We start from the raw sequence: 23,022 nt of genomic DNA, 5'->3' as shown, positions 1-23,022 counted from the left end.
GAAGGAAGGAACTGGACCCGCAGCTAAAACCACTCACAAAAGTCAACCTGACATGGAGTTTCAGGAAGGAGACTGGCATGAAGGGATGGTCCTGCCTCGGTCACGTCTGCCTGGTCCAGCGCAGGGCGGGGGGTGGCCCATGTCAGGTGGAGCCTACACAGGAAGGGGAAGGGCTGGAGCTCAGGGGTGGGGCCTTCTCCCACCCAGTCCCGCAAACGTGGGCAGAGAAACCGTTCACCGCATGCGTTCCTTTCTGCAGTCCCCGAGCAGGACAGAGACCAGGGCCATCAGCAGAGTCTGGCCAGAAGTCATGCTTCTTAGGGCTTTCTGAGATAGGTAGGAAGCAAAAGTCAAGTCCAGCACGCAGAATGAGTCAACGCTTGTTAAGTCCAAGCGAAAAAGGGGAGGGGGACCTGCAGATTCAAACCAGGATGTGCAAATCAGACCGCTGTGGTCTGAACCTGGGCACAAGACCAAACCAAATGGGATGAATTCCCTGGTGTTAGAGGAAGAGCAAAGAAATCCCCTGAAGTCATGGACTTTATGAGTCTGGGTTCTCGTCTAAAAGTCACCTGTCCTATTTCAAGAGACAACCCCATGGGTGGATGTCCCCAAACCGTGGAAAAGTTTAGATGTTTAGAAAGATGTGTTTCACTGGCCTAGTTTTACACACGTGGTACTACTTTTTATTTAGAGAAGCCCTTTCAGTATTTCTTTGAGAATGGGTTTAGGATTGCTCTACTCTTTTAGCTTGTTGGAGAAATTCTTTATTTCTCCTTCTGTGGTAAATAATATCCTGGCTGGGTAGAATATTCTAGGCTGCCCATTTTTGCCTTTTAGAACTTTGAATATGTCTTCCCTCTCTTCTGGCCTGTAGTGTTTCTGTAGAGAAATCAGCTGATAGCCTCATGAGGTGCTGAGACCAGCTCAGCAGGATGGGGCTGAAGAACGGGTGCTGTGAAATTTCAGGAAAAAAGTTAACATAAAACAAGACACAGAGACATTTATCTTAAATAAAGGTGGGAACAGGGGGACTCGAGGTCTCAGGGACCAAGAGCCCCGCCTCAAGAAACCACACTGCTTTGAGTGTGCTCTTGAGGGTGACTTCAAGTGAGGAGGGGGCTGCAGGTGCAGGATATAGGTTTTTTTAGGTCATTTTAAAAGTCACATAGCCCGTTGCTGATTAAGCTTTTATGCTGATCTTGAGGCCATTTAACAATCATTAGCATTTGAGGAAGCTTGGTGTCAGCTATCTATGCATAGCATCTAGAGAATCACCATTGTGCTTCTGCAGACAACGTGCCTATCTGCAGCAACCCTGTGTGCCTAGGTTTGCACCTCGCTAATGCATATCCAGCTAACGATCCCTCATAAACCCCTTGGGGCTATGGGGCTCCTCTTTTATTCTTAAGAGGATGTATCATGCTGTGCAAACGGCGAGCCAATCTGCACAGGTCCAGTGTGCCCAGACCAACGCATTAAGTCCTCATTCCGCTGACCCTGTGAATAACTATGCCTTTAGGTCTTTGTTCTTAAGCTTGAGTCATTCACCGTCACCGCGACTGTTTTCCAAGCTGGAAGATGGGGTCAAGTAAAGCAGGAGAAGATGGAGTTTTCAGCAAAGAGGCTCAGAAAATAGTGTAGAAACATGTCTCTCGACATGAGGCTTTCCTTATAATTAATGCTTTGCGTTTCTCTTGGTGCTTTTAGAATCCTCTCTTTAACTTTTGCCATTTTTTTATAATATATCTTGGTGTGGGCCAGTTGGGGTTCAACTTGATTGGGGCTTCCTGTACCTTGATATCTGTTTTCTTTAGATTTGGAAAGTTTTCAGCCATCATTTCTTCAAATATATCTTCAATCCCTTTTCTTTTTCTTCTCCTTCCAGAATTCCTATTATGCATAAATTGGCCTGCTTTATATTATCCCATAGGTCACTTATATTGCTTTTGTGTTTTTTCATTTGGGTTTCTGTCTGCTGTCCTGACTGGGTGATTTCTATTATTCTATCTTCCACATCACTAATTCATTCCTCTGCATTATTCATTCTGGTCTTTACTGCCTTTAGCTCGGTTTGCATCTCTGCAAATGAATTTTTGAATTTTTCTTGGTTCCTCCTTACATGTTCTAGTTTCTTTCCAAAAGAATCCGCATTACTGTTCATATCTGCTCTTAATTCCTTGATATTCAGCCTTAATTCCTTCAGTATTCTTACTGCCTCCCTGTTGAACTCAAGTGTCTGTTAGACTTCAGATGTCTGTTTCATTGTGTGCTGCTTCAGGTGAATTCTCCTGTTCCTTTAACTGGGAATGGTTCCTGAGCTTCTTCATCTTGTTATGTTTTTCATTTTTTGTGAGTTTAGGGAAACCAAACTGTAGTCTTGGAGGGCTACTTCTACGCAAGAGCACCCCTTTGTATTTTGTGGGGGGTTACTATTTATTTTTGGTGTGGGAGTTTGGATATTTGCTGTCTCTTACTTCCTGTGAGCAGGCTGTTATCCCCAGGATGCTGAGTGTGTTTCCAGGGAGGCAATGGGTAGAGCCAGTAGTCAGTGCCTGATCACTGGGCTCTTAACAGCAGCAAGGACCTGCAGGAAGGTGGCACAGGCTACTCCTAGTTGCAGGGCCCTGGGAAGCAGTAATGAGCCTCAGGCAGATTTAGGCTGTGCCTGAAGCATTTGGCGGTGGCACTGGCAGGGTGCTGTGAGTTTCCAGGGGAGGGAGAGCAACACCAGGTATTGTTTGGTCACAATGCCCTCCTCTGTGGTGCCCTCTGAGGGGATGGTGCCACAAGTGGTGCCTGTTCACAGACCCCTAGTGGTGGCGGGCCACGCCCACCTCGGGAGTCAGAGATAATTGCAGTGGTTTGCCCCTGCCACCTGTAGACCATGCAAGAAACACCCCTTCCTGCCCCTCCTCCTCTCGCTCTCTGCAACAACGGCGCCTTGCTTCTCCTGCAGGCCCAGACTTCCTTCTGGGTCCCCTGGGCCCTGGCCTTCCGCTCCCTAGCCCATGGCACACTGTTCCCTAGCCCCTCAGACTGTCCCCACACAGCCGACCCCAGTCCTCTCCACAGCACTGACCTCCAGAGCCTCCCGTCTCAGCGCCCAGCCCCCGCCCGAGCATCTCAGGCTGGGGTTTCCCTCCTCCACACAGCAGGTGCTGCACAGGCTGCTCCTAGTTGCAGGGTCCTGGGTAGTGACAGTGATCAGGTGTCTGGGCGCTGCCCAGAGCGTTTGGCAGTGGCAGCAGCAGCGTGGGTGCGCTCCCAGGGGAGTGGGAGCAACAACAGGTGGTGCTCCGGTGCAGGGCCCTCTTTTTTGCCCACCTCTGACATGCCAGGCCACAGCTGGAGCCTGTTCACAGACCCCTCGTGGTGGCGGGGCCCAGCCTCCCTCTGGTTTCGGAGTTGACTGTTGTGGTCTGTCCCTGCCGCCTGCAGGTCACATAAGAGGCCCTGTGTCACGCTCAGCCTCCCGCTGCCCTTAGCCCACACAAGAGATGCCTGGCCACCCTTGCCCAAACAAGAGGTACCCAGGTTCCAGCAGCCTGAGCAAGGGGCCACCCAGAGCCTACGCGAGAGACGCCCCGCCCCCTGAGAGCCCGCGCATGCGCAGGGAATGGTCCCTCCGGCGGCCCGCCCCTCTTCCTCCTCCTCCTCCTCCTCCTCCTCCCGCCTCCGCAGCAATGGCGCCCTGCTTCCCTTGCGGGCCCAGGCTTCCTCCGGGGTCCCCTCGGCTGTGGCCTTTGGCTCCCCAGCCCCTCAGACTGTCCCCTCACAGCCTACCGCAGCCCTCTCCCCGGCACCGGCCTCCAGAGCCTGCGTCTCAGCACCCAGCCCCCGCCCGAGCATCTCTGGCCGCGGCGGTGGTGCAGGTGGTAGATGGTCTGTGCGGCTCCAGCGCTGCCTGGTTCTCCTCCGACCAGCTGCTGTGCTTTTCTCCACGACGTTGAGGTCCCTCCGTCTCCGCTGATGTCCCGTCGGTCAGGTGGCCTCCCAGAATGTGGGTTCCCTTTCGCTTTCACGGCTGCCTCTCCCAGTGCTAGTCCCCTCCTGATTCCTTTTTGTCCTCTCTCTCTTTTCTTTTGTTTTACCCGGTTATGTGGCGCGTTTCTTGCCCATTTTGGAGGTTGACGTTCTTCTGCCCGCGTTCAGGAGATGGTCTGTGCGGGTCGTTCTACCTGTAGGTGTGTTTTTTGATGCGTTTGTGGGAGCAGGTGAGTGTGACATCTTACTCCTCCGCCATCTGAATCCTTCTCCAGTTTTACACTTTTGTAAACCTTGTACCTGTGTTTCTAATTTTTAGGAAAATGTCCTATGTGAGGTTAACTTTGAGGCTGACATTTAAAATACATCGTGTGGAGTTCCCGTCGTGGCGCAGTGGTTAACGAATCCAACTAGGAACCGTGAGGTTGCGGGTTCGATCCCTGGCCTTGCTCAGTGGGTTAAGGATCTGGCATTGCCGTGAACTGTGGTGTAGGTCGCAGACACGGCTTGGATCCTGAGTTGCTGTGGCTCTGGTGTAGGCCAGCGGCTACAGCTCTGATTGGACCCCTAGCCTGGGAACCTCCATATGCTGCGATAGTGGCCCTAGAAAAGGCAAAAAGACCCCCCCCAAAAAAATAAAAATAAAATACATCGTGAATCATTTGGTTTAGACTTGTGCCGAAGACTAAAAGTGCACCCCAAGGAACTGAAAGCAGGGACTCAACTTGATACTTACACACTCGTGGGCAGTGCCGCAGTATTCACAACAGCTGGAAGGTGGAAGCCACCCAAGCACCCATCCACAGATGAGTGGGTGACAGCATGTGGTTTATACATGTGGCGGAATATCATTCAGCCTTGAAAAGGAAGGACAGACGGACACATGCAGCAACATGGGCCAGCCTTGAAAACCCTGAGCTAAGTAAAAGAAGCCACACACAAAAGACCACATCCTTTCTGATTTTATTTACATGAAATATCCAGACGAGGCACATTCACAGATGGAAAGAAGATTTGAAGTTACCAGGGGCTGTGGGGTGAGACTGGGGAGTTATTACTTAATGATGGCAAAGTTTCTGTTTGGGGTGATGAAAAGTTTTGTAGAGAGACAGAAGTGGTTGCATAATATTGTGAGTGTACTCAATGCCACTGAAATGTATACTTGGTTTTTTTGTTTGTTTGCTTTTTCAGGGCCACACCCATGACATATGGAGGTTCCCAGGCTATGGGTCCAATCGGAGCTACAGCGCTGGCCTACTCCAGAGCCACAGCAATGCAGGATCGTTAACCTACTGATCAAGGCCAGGGATCAAACTTGCATCCTCAAGGATCCTTGTCACGTTCATTCCTGCTGAGCCACCATGGGAACTCCTAAACTGTATACTTAAAATGGATAAAATGGACAGCTTTATTTTGTATGTATTTTAGTAATATTTTAAAACAGAATGAATGTGTAAGGGATGTAAAAAAAGTCTGTCGTTGGAAAATAAAATAGAACCTGAGATTCAGCATGTATGTTTACATATATGTATAAGCACACACACATATATACATATATATATAATATATATATTCTTTTTCATTTTTAATTGAAGCAAAATGTACATAATGTGTATGTATATTTATCGCTTTGACAATTTATAATTGGCCTCTTCAGTGGCATTAAGTGCATTTACATTATTGTGCAACCATCCATCCCTAGAACTATTTTCCTTTAATCTCCAGAATAATTTATTGGTGTAATATCTGTTCTTTACAATATTAGGTACAATAAATAATTATTCTAATGAATGATTTACCTATTCTAATATTGATAAGATATGACCATTTCTAAAATAAAATATTCCTCCATTATTAAGCCCAAGATCCTAGACCTATTTTCATCTTGTACAACTAAAACTCTGTCTCTTTGGAGTTGCTGTTGTGGTGCAGTGGTTAACGAATCCAACTAGAAACCATAAGGTTGCGGGTTCAATCCCTGCCCTTGCTCAGTGGGTTAGGGATCTGGCGTTGCCGTGAGCTGTGGTGTAGGTCACAGATGCGGCTCGGATCCTGCGTTGCTGTGGCTGTGGCATAGGCCGGTGGCTACAGCTCTGATTGGACCCCTACCCTGGGAACCTCCATATGCCGCCGAAGCCCCCCTAGAAAAGGCAAAAAAAAACCCCAAAAAACAAACCCCAAAACTCTGTCTCCATGAGGTTCAGTATATTTTAAATTTAGCCAGTTAGAATGCAACATTTGAAAACTTTTGAATTTTAAAAGAATGGTCCATATGTATCGTTAAAACCATTTTTTAAAAAAGAAATCTTAGCATTTATCTGAACAAATATCTTTTCTTCTGATGCGTAAAATCTCAAAAAAGAATGCAGCCGTTGAATTTAAGTGTCTAAGTTTCTTGCTGGATGCAATTAGATTGCCTCAATGAGAGTACTGAGTCTGTCATATTTTCTGAATGCATTTAAAATCTTCAATTTTAAATTTAATTTAGTTCGCAAAGGGCATTGACTGTTTAAGGGAGTTATGTTCTGCTTGTGCTGATAGAACATCAGCCAGAGGTCATTTTTTTCCAGCTTTAATGAGACGTTATTCATGTATCATATGGTGTGAGGTATTTCTACACATTTGGCTTTTTTAGATTCCACATGTAAGTAATTCCACACATTCATTGTCTTCCTCTGTGTGACTGACTTTACTTAGTGTAGTACCTTCAAGGCCCTTCTGTGTTGTGACAAATGGCAGTGTTCTTCTTTCTCATGGCTGAATATCTATGTATTTATGTAGATGTATTTATCACATATTCCTTATCCATTCATCTATAGGTGGATACCTCAGTGGTTTCCACATTGTGGCTTTTGTGAACAAGGCTGCAATGAGCATAGGTGTGCACATGCCTCTGTGATAGTTGGTTTTCATTTCCTTTGGATATATTCGTAGGGGAAACGTTGCTGGATCATACAGTAGTCTTATTTAAAATTTTTTTTTTGAGGACCCTCCACGCTTTTCCATTGTGGTTGCACCAATTTACATTCCCACCAGCAGTGGAGGAGGGTTCCCTTTATTCCACATTCTCACCATTCTCTTTAAAAAGACATCAACAAGGTTTGAATTTATTTTCAGCTAACGAGAACCAATTGAATATTCTCCTAAAGTGACATAACATCTTCTAATTCAGGTATAATGATGATTATATATATTCTATTATATATAGAAAACTAAAGATTTTCTCTCTTGCTTAGAAAGCAATGAAGGAGTTCCCGTCGTGGAGCAGTGGTTAATGAATCCGACTGGGAACCATGAGGTTGTGGGTTCGGTCCCTGCCCTTGCTCAGTGGGTTAAGGATCCGGCGTTGCTGTGAGCTGTGGTGTAGGTCACAGACGCGGCTCGGATCCTGCATTGCTGTGGCTCTGGCATAGGCTGGCGGCTACAGCTCCAATTCGACCCCTAGCCTGGGAACGTCCATATGCCGTGGGAGCGGCCCAAGAAATGGCAAAAAGACAAAAAAAAAAAAACAAGACAAAACAAAAAAAAAAAACAATGAAAAAGCTTCATGAAATTCTAAATGTAGGAATTCCCATTGTGCCACAGCGGAAATGAATCCAGCTAGGAACCATGAGGTTTTGGGTTTGATCCCTGGCCTTGCTCAGTGGGTTAAGGATCCAGTGTTGCCGTGAGCTGTTGCGTAGGTTGCAGAGGCAGCTCACATCTAGTGTTGCTGTGGCTGTGGCGTAGGCTGGCATGGCAGCTGTAGCTCTGATTAGACCCTTAGCCTGGGAACCTACATAGGCTGCAGGTGCGGCCCTCAAAAAGACAAAAGAGAAAAAAAAAGATTCTAAATGTAGATCTTGGTGATTTTAAAATTAATGCTTGGTTTTTCCTATTCCCCCAGAAATCAGCTATACTTTTGTACACAGTCAAAACTGTCCTTTCTGTCTTTTTTCTGAAGCTGGTTCTGATGGGTTCTGGCAATATTAAGAGTTCTTGCATGGTGACTGCTGGGTAATTTTTGCCCAATATTTAACTTTCAGTGGCTGTTCTATTTTATTTGGCTCTACAGGGGTGTATTGGTTTCCACTCAGAATGATATGGTGAATACATAATTTTTTGCTCAATAACTGTGTCAGAAGGAACACTAACTTCTCAATGAGATTCAGTAGTGCACACTCAATCCTCTCTCTCTCTCTCTCTCTCTCTTTTCTTTTCTTTCGCTTTTTAGGGCCACACTCACAGCATATGGAGGTTCCTAGGCTAGGGGTTGAATTGGAGCTACAGCTGTCCGCCTACACCACAGCCACAGCAGTGCAGGATCTGAGCTCCGTCTGTGACCTACACCACAGCTCACGGCAACGCTAGATCCTTAACCCACTGAGCAAGACCCAGGGATCAAACTCGCAACCTCATGGTTCCTAGTTGGATTTGTTTCCGCCGCGCCACGACGGGAACTCCAGCACACGCTTATTTCTTATGAGCACGTCTGCAGGGTGACGTTGTTATGCTCCAAGGGCTGCACTTTAGGTACAGACTGGGGCCAGGTCTGCTTCCTCTGGCTGACTTTTTCAGCACCAGAGGAGTGGACAGCGCCAAACCCGCCGTGTTGATCACAGGGGTCGCCGTGTCTATTTTTTTCCCTTCCAATGACCCACGGTCAACTCTTCTGCTTGTTTCTCTAGCAAAATCAAATCATGTGGGCCAGATGGTCTCCTCCTGGGAACCATCCAGAGATATTTGTAGGCACAAAGCAAGAGCAATTTGTACGACCAGTTTTGTCTGTTTCCTTCTTCTTGGCTGTCAGAGTCCACCAAGGCAAGTTACCCGTACCTAAAGAATTGCTTTATAAACTTTATTCTCTTTCTCTATTGCTTGGTTGAAAAGGCAAGACTAGTTTTGATAATGCTTCAAGAGGCTGTGGCAGGAGTCAAACTTTGAGTCATTGGGTTGATGGTTTCCCATCTTGTTGGATCTTCCATTGTATAACTGCCAATGTTATGTATGTTATACATTCCATTTTTCTTAATTGTTAAATTGTAAAATGGGCGTAGCATTTACCATCTTAACCACTTTAAAAGGGTACCGTGGCATCCTTGCACAACCATCATAACCGTTCATCTCTAGAATTCATTTCATTTTGCAAAGCTGAAACTCTGTAGCCATTAAATAACTTATTATTTTCCCCCTCTCCCCAGCCCGTGGCAACCACCCTTTTCCCTTCTGATTCCAGACTTTTTACTAGTCTAGGCATCTCATGCAAGTGGATTCATACAGTATTTGTCTTTTTGTAAATGCTTTATCTCATTCAGCATAATATCCTCAAGGTCCATGTCTGTGGCAGCAAAGAATGTCCTTCTTTTTGAAGGCTGAATAATATTCCACTGTATATATACATACCACATTTTGTTTGTCCATTCGTTTGTTGGTGGACATGAGTTGCCTCCATGTTTTAGCTGTGAGAATAATTCTGCCATGAACATGGGTATAGAAATGTTTCTCTAAGACCCTTATTCAATTATTTTGGGCACATACCCAGAAGTGGAACTGCCGTATCACAGGGTGATTCTATTTTAAGTTTTTTAGGAACCACCATCCAGTTTTTGCAGGGACCGTACCATTTTACATTCCCACCAACAGTGCACAACAGTTACAACTTCTCTGCCTCCTGGGAAACACTTGCTCTTTTGTTTGTTTGTTTGTATTTTGATAGCAGTCATTCTAGTGGACACGAGTTATTATCCCATTGCGGTGTTTTTTTTTTTTTTTCCTCTTTCTTTTTAGGGCATCACCCTCAGCATATGGAGCTTCCCAGGCTAGGGAGTGAATCAGAGCTGTAACCGCTGCCCTACGCCACAGCCACAGCAGTGTGGGATCTGAGGTGCATCTGCAACCTACACCACAGCTCATGGCAACGCCGGATCCTTAACCTACTGAATGAGGCGAGGAATTGAACCTGCATCCTCATGGATACTTGTTGACTTCATTTCCACTGAACCACGACAGGAGCTCCCCATTGTGGTTTTTATTTGCATTCACCAATGATGAGATATGTTGAGTCTCCCTCTTCAAAGGCGGAAATACCTCCTGGACCATTGCTTTTTTCTTCTTCTAAGGCCAACAATGTAATTCCTTAGAAGATTAATTTTTCCTTTCCTAATCCTGTAATGGACATGGTGACTCACTTCTTGCCTTGTATGTACAGATCTGGAAAATATATCTTTGGCGAACTTTATGCAAAATGTCAGTGTGTCATTTTAATGTATAGTTCTTATCTTGAAAATGTATCTGGCTATGCCTTCAACTTCTACCAGTTCTCAGAGCTTGCTTTTCTTTTCACTTTTTTAAGAAAGACTTTTTTTTATTTTTAAAAAAATTTTTTAGGGAGTTTTTTTTTAAACTTTTTTTAGGGTCGGAGCTTTCTGAAAGACTGTCTCCTGGTTTATAATCCTCAGCTTTGTTCGAATAAACTTCTCTATTTCTCCTTTATGTCGACTGCTGATTAAGTTTTTTGGTTGACATATCAGAAACGTTTTAAGAGAAGTAAAGATATATACTTTCCCTTTTATTAGAAAAGCCTCTATAAGACATCGAATATTTAAGAATTTACATACTTTTCAGATTAAAAGGAGGTCATTGATCATCCCAAGCAAATTAAAACACTTAGAGCTGGTGAGATGAATGCCCCCACTAGAGATGTTTGGTCAGGATATATTTGTTAGAACGCAGTAATTCAGGGAAGACATCTCTCTGACTTAGATGAATATTTTCATACCTTTGTTTTCATACAAAGAATCCATATCCTACAAAAGAATTGGTCTTCTGAGCATCTTCACTGGCTCCACTTTCCTCTCCACTGACTTCTCAGGGTTTTTTTTTTTTTTTTTTTTTTTTTTCCATTTCTAGGGCCACTCTCTTGGCATATGGAGGTTCCCAGGCTGGGGGTCGAATCGGAGCTGTAGCCACCAGCCTACGCCAGAGACACAGCAACGCGGGATCCGAGCCGCATCTGTGATCTACACCACAGCTCACGGCAATGCCGGATCCTTCACCCACTGAGCAAGGGCAGGGACCGAACCCGCAACCTCATGGTTCCTAGTCGGATTCGTTAACCACTGCGCCACGACAGGAACTCCACATCCAGTCTTTTCTAACTGCGTTTCACTTCCCTTTTTGGAGTAAAACGTCCTTCAGTTCTTCTGTGGTAGATCAACAAGTCACCTTGGTGAGCACAGCACAAAATCTCCCATGTCTTTGTGGCTGTAAGGTCGAAGCAGGAAACCCACAGGGTAAGTCATGCCCAGTCCCTGTGATGTGAGGTCGAGAGCCAGAGCTTTGTCTTGCGCAAGAAGCAGTTCTCCTTTTGTTTAGCAGGGGATGTTGTCACTTCGGGGCAAGGGGTTTAAAGCCCCGGCTGCTCCATCCCGGGCTGTGTCCTGCTGTGAAGATTTTTCTGCCTGGTCAGCTGTGCTGCCTGGTGTGGGAGGTGTCAGCTGAGGCACGGCCATGCCCCCAAGGGTCATTTTTCTGCTCGGACTTGGTGAGGATGGCAAGGGAGGTTGTGTGGGAGGCTGGCAAGGGAAGAGGCTGTGGAGAAAGAGGTTCATAACCCGGGTTCCTCTCATGCTCCTCTTCCTCTGTGAGGTCCTGGGGCCAGCGGGTTACAGGTTCTTTCGTTTGATCTAGACCTGGTGCCCTGAACTCACCAGTTTGGGAATCCTTGTATTTTGCGGAGCTCTTTCTTACCGAGCCTTTCTCTGTTTTAGTGTTTTGCTGGGACCAAAGGATTTGGGCACAGACTGGTGAGTGTTTTTTTCCCTTTTCCTCCTAGAAAACTCTGAATCAGGCTGCGTGGATGGGGGGATGAGCTGGAGCAGCCTCTAAAGAATCCCACCCTTTAACCTGCACCATCCCTTCATTCACACTCTTCATTTTATTTATTTTTAACATTTTGATGTGTCACCCTCATGCCCATCTTGGGTGGCAGACCTCTACCCTTCTCTGGAAAGCTTCCTGGTCTCCAGCCCTTTCCCGTCATCACGGATGAGTCAAGAGGAAGATGCTCAGGTTTTACAAAAATGCAGCAAGGTGACTCAGCTGAGGTCGGCATTCACCATGTGGAGAACTGGGGACATTGGTATGGGCCCCAGAGCCCCGGTGGGTACAGGAACCAGCCTTAATTGGGTGTGTCATGCATCCCTTTCATCTGCTATCACCTCAACTGCTTCCAGCTCTTCTGCAGAAGGTCTGTTCACAGGAAGACACTCTCGCCCAGGAGATGAACTTGAAGTAGAATGAAGACCTTGGCATTCCCGTCATGGCGCAGTGGTTAATGAATCTGAATAGGAACCATGAGGCTGCAGGTTCGATCCCTGGCCTTGCTCAGTGGGTTAAGGATCCAGCATTGCCGTGAGCTGTGGTGTAGGTCGCAGATGCGGTTTGGGTCCCACGTTGCTGTGGCTGTGGTGTAGGCTGGTGGCTACAGCTCCGATGGGACCCCTAGCCTGGGAACCTCCATGTGCCGCAGGAAGCGGCCCTAGAAAAGGCCAAAAGACAAAACAGAAAAAAAGAGAAGACCTTAACGCTGGCTAGTGCTGAGATCTTTGGCAATTTCCTGCATTGGCGCCCCAGGTTCTTGCTTTTTAAAATGAAATAATAACTGTGTTGCATTAGTTAAGATACAAGGCATGGCAAGCTCAGACCACAGCGCTTTGCCCAGATTAGGGTTGCATCTAGTAATGCTCTCTTCCCTACAAAGTTAACACCACGCTAATTACGTTACTGTTGACCATGTTCTTGATGCCATTACATCCTGTGGTTTATTATATAACCGAAGCTTTGAACTTCTTAATTCCCTTCCCTTCCTTCACCTCCTCCACCTTCCTTCTGGCAGCCACCTGTTTATTCTCTGGTTTTCTGAGTCTGGGTTTTCATTTGTTTTGTTCTTCGGATTCCACTTGTTCCATGTAAGTGAGATCATATGATAGTTGTTTTTCTCGGACTTATTTCACTTAGCAGAACCACTCTAGATCCACGCATGTGGGCACAAATGGCAAGATTTCATTTTTCTATGGCCGAGTAAAATGCCCTTATATGTATGCATATATCAGATCTTTGTCTATTTGTCACTTCATGGACTCTCTGGTCGCTTCTATACCTTGGCTATTGTGAATAGTTCTGCTCTGAACCTTGGGGTGTGTGTATTTTTTTGCATTACAGTTTTCATTTTTAGGGAGATAGACACCTAGGAGTGGACTTGCTGGAGTATATGGTAGTTCTAGTTTTAGATTTCTGAGAAATATCCGTACTGTTTTCCACAGTGGCCGCCCCAACGCACATTCCCACCAATAGCGTACGAGGGTTCCCTTTGCTTCACATCCTCGCCAGCACTGCGCAGTCGTGGTCTTTTTCACGATCACCATACTGACTCGAGGGAGGAGATATTTCATGTTGGTTTTAACTTTCATGTCTTTGATGATCAGTGGTATTGAGTGTCTTTTCATGTCTGCTTTGGGAAAATGTCTATTCATTTCTTCTGCCCATTTTTTAAATCAGCTGTTTTTTTTTTTTTTTTGCTGTTGAGGAATATGAGCCATTTATATATTTTGGGTATTAAACCTCTTGTTGGTCATATCATTTGCAAATACTTTCTCCTATTCAGTAGATTGTCTTTTTTTTTGGCAATGGTTTCTTTTGCTGTGCAAAAGCCTTTAAATTTAATTAGGTTCCTTTTGTTTATTTTTGCTTTTATTTCCTTTGTTTTAGGAGGTATATCGAAAAAACATTGCTATGATTTATGTCAAAGAGTGTTCAGTCTTTATTTTATTTTAGGAGTTTCATGGTTCCTGGCCTTATATTTGGACCTTTAATCAATCAATTAAAAAATTTTTTTTAAATTGTAGTTGATTTACAATATTCTGTTAATTTCTGCTGTATAGCAAATTGACCCAGGCATACATATGTATACATTATTTTTCTCATATTGTCTTCTATCACAAATGATTTGATATAGTTTCCTATGCTGTACAGTAGGGCCTTATTGTCTATCCATCTTAAATGTAATGGTTTGCATCTACTAACCCCAAACTCCCCATCCCTCCCACTCCCTTCACCTCCCTCTTGGCAACCATGAGTCTGTTCTCCATGTCTGTGAGTCTGTTTCTGTTCTGTAGATACAGAATATCTGTGCCATATTTTAGATTCCACATATAAGTGATATCATGTGGTATTTGTCTTTCTCTTTCTGACTTACTTAGTATGAGAATCTCTAGTTGTATCCATGTTGCTGCAAAAGGCATTATTTGTTCTTTTTAATGGATGAATAGTATTCCATTGTGTGTATATTACCACATCCTCTTAATCCATTCGTCTGTTAATGGACATTTAGGTTGTTCCCATGTCTTGGCTATTGTGAATAGTGCTGCAATGAACATAGGGGTGCATGTATCTTTTTGAATGAAAGTTTTGTCCAGATGTATGCCCAGGAGGGGGATTTCTGGATCACATGGTAGTTCTATATTTAGTTTTCTGAGGAACCTCCATACTGTTTTCCATAGTGGCTATACCAGTTTACATCCCCACCAACAGTATAGGAGGGTTCCCTTTTCTCCACACCCTTTCCAGCCTTTGTTATTTATAGACTTATTAATGATGGCCATTCTGACTGGTACGAGGTGGTATCTTATTGTAGTTTTTATTTGCATTTCTCTGATAATTAGTGATGTTGAGCATTTTTCATGTGCCTGTTGGCCATTTAATCTATTTTGAGTTTCTTTTTTATTGTATATGGTGTTAGAGAATGCTTTAACTTCATTCTTTTACATGCAGCTGTCCATTTCCCCTACTACCATTTACTGAAGAGACTGTCCATTGTATATTCTTGCATTTTTTTCATAGATTAAATTAACCATAAATGCATGGATTTATTTCTGGGCTCTTTATTCGATTTCATTCATCTGTGTGTCTGCTTTCAGGACAGTACCATACTGTTTTGATTACTGTAGCTTTGTAGCATAGTCTGAAGTCAGGAAGCATGAGTTCTCCGGGTTTGTAGTTCTTTCTCAAGATTGTCTTGACTATTCAGGGTCTTTTGTGTTTCCATGCAAATTTTTAAACTACTCATTCTAGTTCTGTGAAAAATGCCATGGACATTTTGATAGGGATTGCCTTGAACCTATAGATTGCCACATGTAATGTGGCCATTATAACCATATTAATTTTTCCAGTTCATGAACATGGTATATCTTTCTATCTGTTTGTGTCATCTTCAACATCTTGCCTCGTATATGGAAGACATGCAATAAATGTTTATTGAATGGATGAATTAATCCAACAGGAGGTCAGTAACAGGTATTTACTGTTGACTAATTCCTAGATCTACCTGAAATCTACCTAAATCCTCCTGAAAATGGATATCTTCCCATTGTGATTGGGACCTCAGCCATCAGTGTTCTCCCTCTCTTCCTCCTCTTCCTCCTCCTCTGCCATTGCTGGTGTCGAGCCAAACACAGTAGGTCCTGGATGGGGGGAAGAGGTAACCTGGGAAGAGTGCGGGGGAGGGGCTCAACAGATTCCCCTACCAGGACTCTGATCACTGACTCCCTGTAGGGGCCACGGATGATGAGACCAAGAGCCAAGTGCAGTATGACAGGTGGGGAAAATTGGACCCCCTCCCGTAGACACTGCTGCTTCTGTCTCATTTCTCAGACCTTCCTTAATGCTTCTTTCTCCTTCCACTCAGCTCCGGCCCAGGCTTGAACTTTGCAGAAGACAATCAATCTAAGAGGAGTGAGAAGGAGGGGCAACCGGGGTAGGGAAAGATGTGTTCAGGAGAAGATAGACGGCCTCCCGGAAGGAGCAGAGACGTGGCACACACCTCACTGGGTGTGATATCCCTGCTCTTCCCTGACATTGGCACCCCCCAAGTCCAGACGGCAGGGTGGGATGACCGGAGGCTCCCCCTGGAAGCCCTTCCTCTCCTCTTTCTTTCCAGGTGGTGTCTCAGTGGATATCGCCTCTGAGGGGGACAGACAGATGGACATGGAGGTGAGGCTTTCCTCCTTCCCCCGAGGCCTCCCCCCCCCCCCCGCCCCGTGTTCTCCCCTCACCTTGTATCTTCTTGCTGACAGGCCCTCCCAGAGGAAGACCCACAGGACGTGATCTCTGTTCAGCAACACTGAGATTCCCTGATGGGGAGTGTGGATTCAGAGTTCTCCTGCACCCTTGAGGAATCCTTGTGATAGCCCTGTGTGTATATCACCCTCCCCTGGTCTTGAGTGCAGAGCCAGAACTGGCCATGTGGACTCCAGCGCTTAAGGGCCCCTTAAGGAAGATGCGGCGTCCCACTCGTGTCCCCCACAGCAGCAGCATCTTGGAGCTCCCCAAAGACTCAAGAATAGAGAAGCCTTGTCACCTGTCAAGAAATTCTGGGATGCATCGCATCCCTCAACCGATTCCTGGTTCCTTCTGTTTTTATCCCCTCATTTGCTTATTTAACAGATATTCGCAGAAGTTGACTCTTCCTTTGCACCTGTGCTGAGGAGGGACAGATCAGTAGGACACAGCTCCTGGTCTTAAGGAGTGCCTGGCCTCCTGAGAGAGGCAAACCTTATGATCGCTTGGGCCCTTAGAAAGCAAAGAGGGGGTGAGCTACTGGAGCAGGGGAAGGATGATGTGGGCGACACAGGAATACTCATCCGGGTGCATTTAAGGAGGACCCACAGGTACCCAACGCAAGGAGAAGTCAAGAAGACATAGGAGTCAAACTGGGCGGGAGGGAGTTCCTGGTGGCATTTTGCTCCAATGCTCTAGGTTTTGTGTGAGCTGAAGCCTTCAGAGCAGCAAAAGGCGAACAAGAAAGATTCTTTGTAAAGGAACCAAATTGCAACTATTTGACCGGAAGAAGGATTTCTCTTGGGGAGGGGAATGGTGCAGAGGGTGTTTGGGGGGGGGTATGGTTTCCCTCTAGTTTTGGTGAATTTCACTTTTTAGTTATGCAATGAAAAGAAATAGAATACAATATAACGAGATGGGAGTGGCAGGAGAGGAATTGGAGTTGGTATTAAAGTAGATGCGAATGATTACATTTGAGATGGATGAGCAGTGAGGTCCTACAGTACAGCACAGGGGACTCTGTCCAGTCTCTTGGGAGAGACTATGATGGAAGATAATAGGAGAAAAAGAATTTGTGTGACTGGGGCACTCTGCTGCACAGCAGAAATTGGCACAACACTGTAATAAAAAACCAAAAAAAATACAAAAAAATTCAGTTCAGTTTTGGCACCAGGACGTAGAGAAGAAAGTTAATGGCAGGGCCAGTGAAATACAGCACAGTGGTTTGGAGTGGAGAGTAGGAGTAAGAGAGGGAAATCGAGCATGCGTGTTGATTGATGGAAAGAAATATGGGGAGCGCATAATGTGGATGATATTGGGGAGTGACCATCAGTGGGACAGGGTAGCATTGAGAGCCCCGACTCGGGAATAGATGGGTTAACCTGGGTTCAGATTTCTCCTTCTGTACCCACTTGCTGCACGGTCACGCACACACTTCAAAATGATTCTCTGAGCCAGAAGGACACTTGTCATTGATGGAGGAGGAAATCCAAGCTCATGCGAGCACGGGCTAAGATGCAATCTTTTCGGAATTAGAGAAATAAAGATTCCAACAACGACATGCCGTTGCTTCCCTTCCATCTGCTATGATGGAATTGCGGCCACCTCCAAACTCCTATGTCAAATGTCGCAACCCCCAGGACCTCAGAATGGGGCCTTCTTTGGAAATGAGGTCATCGCAAGTGTGCTTACCCAGGATGAAGACATACTGGAGCAGGACGGCTTCTCACCCAGCATGACTTGTGTCCTTATTTAAAAACAAGGAAACGATGGAGTTCCTGTTGTGGTGCAGCGGAAATGAATCTGACCGGAACCATGAGGTTGCAGGTTCCATCACTGTGTCCTCGCTCCGTGGGTTAAGGATCTGGTGTTGCCGTGAGCCGTGGTGCAGGTCGGAGACGTGGCTTGGATCCCGCGTTGCCGTGGCTATGGCGTAGGCTGGCGGGGGCAGCTCTGATTCTACCCCTAGCCTAGGAACCTCCATATGCCGCGGGGGAGGCCCTAAAAAGAAAAAAAAAAATGTAAAAAAAGGAAATTGTGACACAGACATGCACAGAGGGACAGCACGGTGTGAACCTGAAGGTGGAGATTGGAGTGGTGTATCCATGAGCCAAGGAGCCCCAAAGCCTGCCAGCCAGCCACCAGGACCCGGGAGAGAGATGTGTGCCTGGTTTCCCCCCACAGTTCTCAGAAGGAACCTCCTGCCAGCACCCCGATCTCAGACTTCCACCTTCCAGAACCATGACACAGGACCCTTCCATGTCCAGGCTACTCCGTTTGCCATACTTTGTTATGGCAGCCCTAGCCGGCTAGTCCATCCTCGGGCTGGCAGAGGTTAGAAGGCTGGGGAGTCCCATGTCTTGTGGGTGTTGGGGTGGTATGGGGACCCTCTGGCACTGTTGTGGGGGGAAGAAACTGGTGCAGTGAATCCTGGGTGCAATTTGGTACTACGTAAATTAAAGATATACCTAAGCGAAGATCTGGAAGTTTGCTGTTGGTTTTTTAAAGTTAAACATTTTTTTTCTTTTTAGGGCCTCACCTATGGCTTATGGAGGTTCCCAGGCTAGGGAAGCTGCAGCTGCCGGCCTAGGCCACAGCCACAGCAACGCCGGATCCTTAACCCACCGAGCAAGGCCAGGGACAGAACCTGCATCCTCATGGAGACTAATCGGGAGCTCCCGGGTTTATATTTTAAAGACACTTCACCTGTGTCCACAGAGGTGCAGGTACGATGATAGTGCAGCATTGTCTACGGTGGAGGTATTTGGATATAATGTGGCTGTCCATTGTTAGGACAGTGGGAAGCAATAAATATCCTACAGATTCACAGATGGATGGGAAGATCTCACGGGGCAATGGAAACATGAGTGACTTCCACAGCGTCGCACGACTTACAAGACGCATTTGGCAAGATGCAAAATCGTGTTTTGCAGAAATGAACTCGTTCACGTGAGGGCATTGTCGAGCCCTTCCTTGGAGGGGGAGAAAAGACATGAGAACTAAAGGGGCATACACACATCACACAAGACAGAGCCCCTGCCTAGATCCAGGTGAGCATGCGCTGAGCCTGAGGAGGATGATTGACTCAGCTCCTAGCACCCAAGCTTTAACTGGAAAAATACATTTTCTTTCTTTTTAAATTTAATTTTATTGGAGTGTAGTTGACTTGCTGTGTCGTGTTAGCCTCAGGTGTACAGCAAAGTGAAGCAGTCCTGCGTTTCAATAGATCCATTCTTTCTTCCCATATAGGTGATTACAGACTCCTGAATGGATTTTTCTGTGCTCCCCAGTAGGTTCTTGTGAATTACCTACTTTATACAGTCCAGTGTATGTTGTCTCCACCCTCTCAATTCTTCCCTCCTCCCCAGGGGTTTCACCTATGGTAACCCTAAGATTGGTTTTGAAATCTGTGAGTTCGTTTCTGTTTTTTAAATCCGTTCTTCTGGGAGTTCCCGTCGTGGCTCAGTGGAGATGAATCTGACTAGCAACTGTGAGGACGCAGGTTTGATCCCTGGCCTCACTCGTGGGTTAAGGATCCGGCATTGCCGTGAGCTGTGGTGTAGGTCGCAGGTGCCTCTCAGATCCCGTGTGGCTGTGGCTGTGGCTGTGGTGTAGACCAATGGCTACAGCTCTGATGCTAACCCTAGTCTCTGGGGAGCTCCATATGCCGCGGGTGCAGCCCTAAAGAGACAAAAATTTTTTTCTTCGGTATCATTTTAAATTAGATTCCATATCGAAGTGACATCATCGATTATTTGTCTTTCAAGCGTGCGTTTTCTCAGTAGAATGGGACTAAAGCGGCACCGAGTTCATAGGCTTCTGTGAAGATCAAATGAGGAAATGCTTGAGAAAGGAGTAGCGTTATAAAGAGAATATTTGCTTGCCCAAGTCTATCTTGTCCTCTAAGTGCCTGGACGATGTGACTCCAGTGTTCTTGGGGTGATTGGAGCCCCCAGGGACACCTGGCACCGTCTGGAGATATATTTGTTTTTTTAGTTGTCACACCTGGAGGGGGTGTGGTGCTAGTGACACCTAGTGGATGGAGACCAGAGCTGCAGCTAAGCCTGCAAGGCACAGGACAGCCCTCCCCACCTCCTCCAGCATAGAATCGCCTGGTCCAATTGAACCTATTTACAAAACAGAAATAAAGCAGTTCCCATCGTGGCGCAGCAGAAACGAATCTGACTAGGAACCTTGAGGTTGCAGGTCCGATCCCTGGCCTTGCTCCGTGGGTGAAGGATCCGGCGTTGCTGTGTGCTGTGGTGTAGGTCGCAGATGCAGCTCAGATCTGGCATTGCTGTGGCTCTGGTGTAGTCTGGCAGCCTAGTCAGGCAACCTCCATGTGCTGTGGGTGCAGCCCTATAAAGACAAAAAAAAAAAAAAAAGTCGAAATAGACCCACAGACAGAGCAAACAAATTTGGGATTACCAAAGGGGAGAGTGGGGATGGGGGGATAAATTAGGCGTGTGAGCCTATGTGAGTATCAGGACGCAAACAGTGCCTCGTTAGGCAGACGTGCAGGGCCACTGGGCTGGGGACAGGAGATAAGTGAGGCTCCTTGGAACTTGCGTGCAAGTCATTCCATGGAGGGGCAGGCTCCAGCCTGATGGGTCTCCATTAGGAAAAGCCAGGCTGATGGGGGAGGGGAGAGCCCTCTGCATCCTCATCACATCCTGTCTCTTTGCCAGCCCCCACCCAAGGCTTCCTTCCTGGGCTCCCGAGCTCAGAACAGGCCAAGGAACCATGTCCGCATCCCTGTCTGCCCTCTTCTGTCTTGGTGAGTCCATCTGGGAAAGGCTGAGGGACAGGCTGTGAGACAAAGAGTTAAAAAAATGGCATCAGTGATGCCATGAACACAGCGGTACATTTCTGGCCGAGGGGTGACCTCCAAGTGTCATTTATTTGCTGGGTGGGGTCACTGGGGCCCAGGAGGTGGTGTTTGTCTGGGTTCTTCCAGGCTATTCGCGTCTGGGGCGAGGAAGAGTGCGGGTCCTCCAGGGCTGGCGGCAGCTGCCTCCACTGCCTCGGTTTTCACAACCTTAATTTTTTACAACTAATTTGGATTGTTTCTGAAGCGTGATTGTAAGGAGATTTAGGAATGTAATGGCCAGGGGGTCACTAAACCAAGTGTCACCTATTTCAGTGTTTACCCAGTTGAAGGTGAGAATGTCCCAAGTTCCTGATGAAATGTATTAACGTATTAATGAGCAAGCTCGAAAAACAAAATCATTGTTGTTGTTTCAAATTATGAAATGTTTATATTAAGAGTTAACTTTAAACATAAAACTTAAAAACATTTTGAAGGCGTTCCCGTCATGGCTCAGCGGAAATGAATCTCACACCCCTGAGGACGGTGTTGCCCTGAGCTGTGATGTTGCTGCAGACGTGCCTCAGATCTGGCTGTGGCTGTGGCTGTGGCGTAGGCCTGTGGCTACAGCTCCGATTCGACTCCTAGTCTGGGAACTTCCATATGCTGCGGGTGCAGCCCTGAAAAGACAATAAAAATTTTTTTTAAAGTGGATTTAATGATAGCAGGGCTAGATTATACACGTAGCTCAGGATGCCTTAGGGCACGGGCGCAAATAATCCTTCCATTTGCAACCACGTGGATGAACCCTGAGGGACCATGAGGGGATTATGCTAAATGAAATGAGAAGGAGAAAATACTTGTACATGGAACCTTAAAAAGTCAACCCACAAAAGCAGAGAGTAGACTGGAGGTTGCCAGGGGCTGGGGGCGGGGGACTGGGGGCTGGGGCTGGGGGGGGAATGGGGGTTGGGGGCTGGGGTTTGAGGGTGGGAGGGAATGGGGGTTAGGGGTGGGGGCCTGGTGGCGGGGACCTGGGGGCTGGGGGAACTGGGGGCGGGGGGTGGGGGACTGGGAACTGGGGGCTGGGGAGGGGCTGGGGACCATGCCGGCGGAATGGGGAAGTAGATGTTGGTCAGAGGGTACAGCTTCCAGTTATGAAATAAGTAAGTTCTGAGGATCTAGGAGCATAATGAGTGCAGTTAACAGCTCTGCAGAATATCCTGGAAATTTTCTCAGAGGGTAAAAATTAAGTTTCTCACCTTGAAAACCCCAGAGATAATTATACGAGGTGACAGATGTGCTAATTGGCTTGAGTGCAGTAATTACTTCACAAATCACCTTAAATATGCTTTTTGTCAATTAACCACCGCAAACACGGGGGGAATGAGAGTCTCTTCTGCCTGGACGGGTGGTGGGCTCAGATGCCTTTTTACTGCCACCTCCTTCTTACGCTTTGTGCTGGGCACGTGAGGGCATTGTTTCCTTATTTCTTCCAAAGAACTTTATCGCTAAAAAGAGAGAGGCCTCCCAGGGGCTGAGCAGGAAGGAAGCAGTTGTGTTTTGAGGGATAAGAGTGCATATTACAAACACAAACTGCCTCTCATTCATTCATTCCCTCTTGCATTTATTCATCCTTTAAACACACCCGGAAGCACTTATTATTGGGCTCTGTATTATTGCATGTTTTTAAATATTTACTCATTTAATTCCCATAACAGCCTGATGAAGTAGGGCTACCTGTTATTTCCATTTTATAGGCGGGAACACCAAAGCCCAGAGGGGTTAAGTAACTTGTGTAAAGTCACACCGTTGTGGCTCGAACACAAACTGAGGCATTTTTGCCGCAAACCCTCCTTCCTTACATGAAAATGTGCGGCTGGGGGTTTGACTCGAGCTCCTACCAGCTGCAGGACCACAGACCTCACGGGAGTTACCACATCAAAAAAATATGACCTGTGGTTTGTGGTTTATCTGATAGTCAAGGTTACCAGGGAGTTCTATGTTTTTATTTGCTACCTTTGCCAACCCTGGTGAGACTAGAACAGACAATGCTGCTAACTCAGCCAAAAGGTGGGGAAAAAAAAAAAAAAAAAAGAGTCTTCGTTTGAGAGAAAAAGGGCAGTTGTTGAATC

At 46.4% G+C, this 23,022-nt stretch overlaps 2 protein-coding genes across 24 annotated transcripts in view; both read left to right on the top strand.

Annotated features, from left to right (window-relative positions):
- Nucleotides 1-3,660: 3,660 nt before the first annotated feature.
- Nucleotides 3,661-18,557, top strand: LOC110261048 (killer cell immunoglobulin-like receptor 3DL3). Of its 22 annotated transcripts, none has more exons than XR_014806736.1 (9): nucleotides 3,661-4,003; nucleotides 11,736-11,771; nucleotides 11,957-12,106; nucleotides 12,201-12,332; nucleotides 15,344-15,478; nucleotides 15,577-15,619; nucleotides 15,710-15,778; nucleotides 15,962-16,014; nucleotides 16,098-18,557. XR_014806736.1 is itself a non-coding variant. In XM_084962109.1 (8 exons), exons 3-8 carry the CDS (start codon nucleotides 12,287-12,289, stop codon nucleotides 16,146-16,148), a joined length of 399 nt encoding a protein of 132 aa, XP_084818235.1. In that variant the 5' UTR covers nucleotides 3,661-4,003; nucleotides 11,736-11,771; nucleotides 11,957-12,286; the 3' UTR covers nucleotides 16,149-18,557. The 22 variants fall into 22 exon arrangements, 13 of the variants coding, with proteins under 13 accessions (XP_084818235.1, XP_020950642.1, XP_084818229.1 ...); XR_014806735.1 differs by having other exon boundaries at nucleotides 15,710-15,852; XR_014806739.1 differs by lacking the exon at nucleotides 3,661-4,003 and adding an exon at nucleotides 11,340-11,509 and having other exon boundaries at nucleotides 15,710-15,852; nucleotides 16,098-17,639.
- Nucleotides 18,558-20,805: 2,248 nt separating this feature from the next.
- Nucleotides 20,806-23,022, top strand: part of GP6 (glycoprotein VI platelet) — a 242,993-nt gene continuing 240,776 nt past the window's right edge. For both annotated transcript variants that reach the window (XM_084962079.1, XM_084962070.1), the window contains exon 1: nucleotides 20,806-20,857. The gene's annotated coding sequence lies outside the window, so the exon portion shown is untranslated. The remainder of the gene's footprint in view (nucleotides 20,858-23,022) is intronic.

This window comes from Sus scrofa, chromosome 6, assembly GCF_054392235.1.
Source record: "Sus scrofa isolate SSC_HxYL_T2T_F1_AM1 chromosome 6, Sscrofa_HxYL_maternal_Yorkshire_Landrace_v2.0, whole genome shotgun sequence".
Classification (NCBI taxonomy): Eukaryota; Metazoa; Chordata; class Mammalia; order Artiodactyla; family Suidae; genus Sus; species Sus scrofa.
Note: the sequence above shows the minus strand (reverse complement) of the source record. Positions and strands in the feature narration are given on the sequence as shown.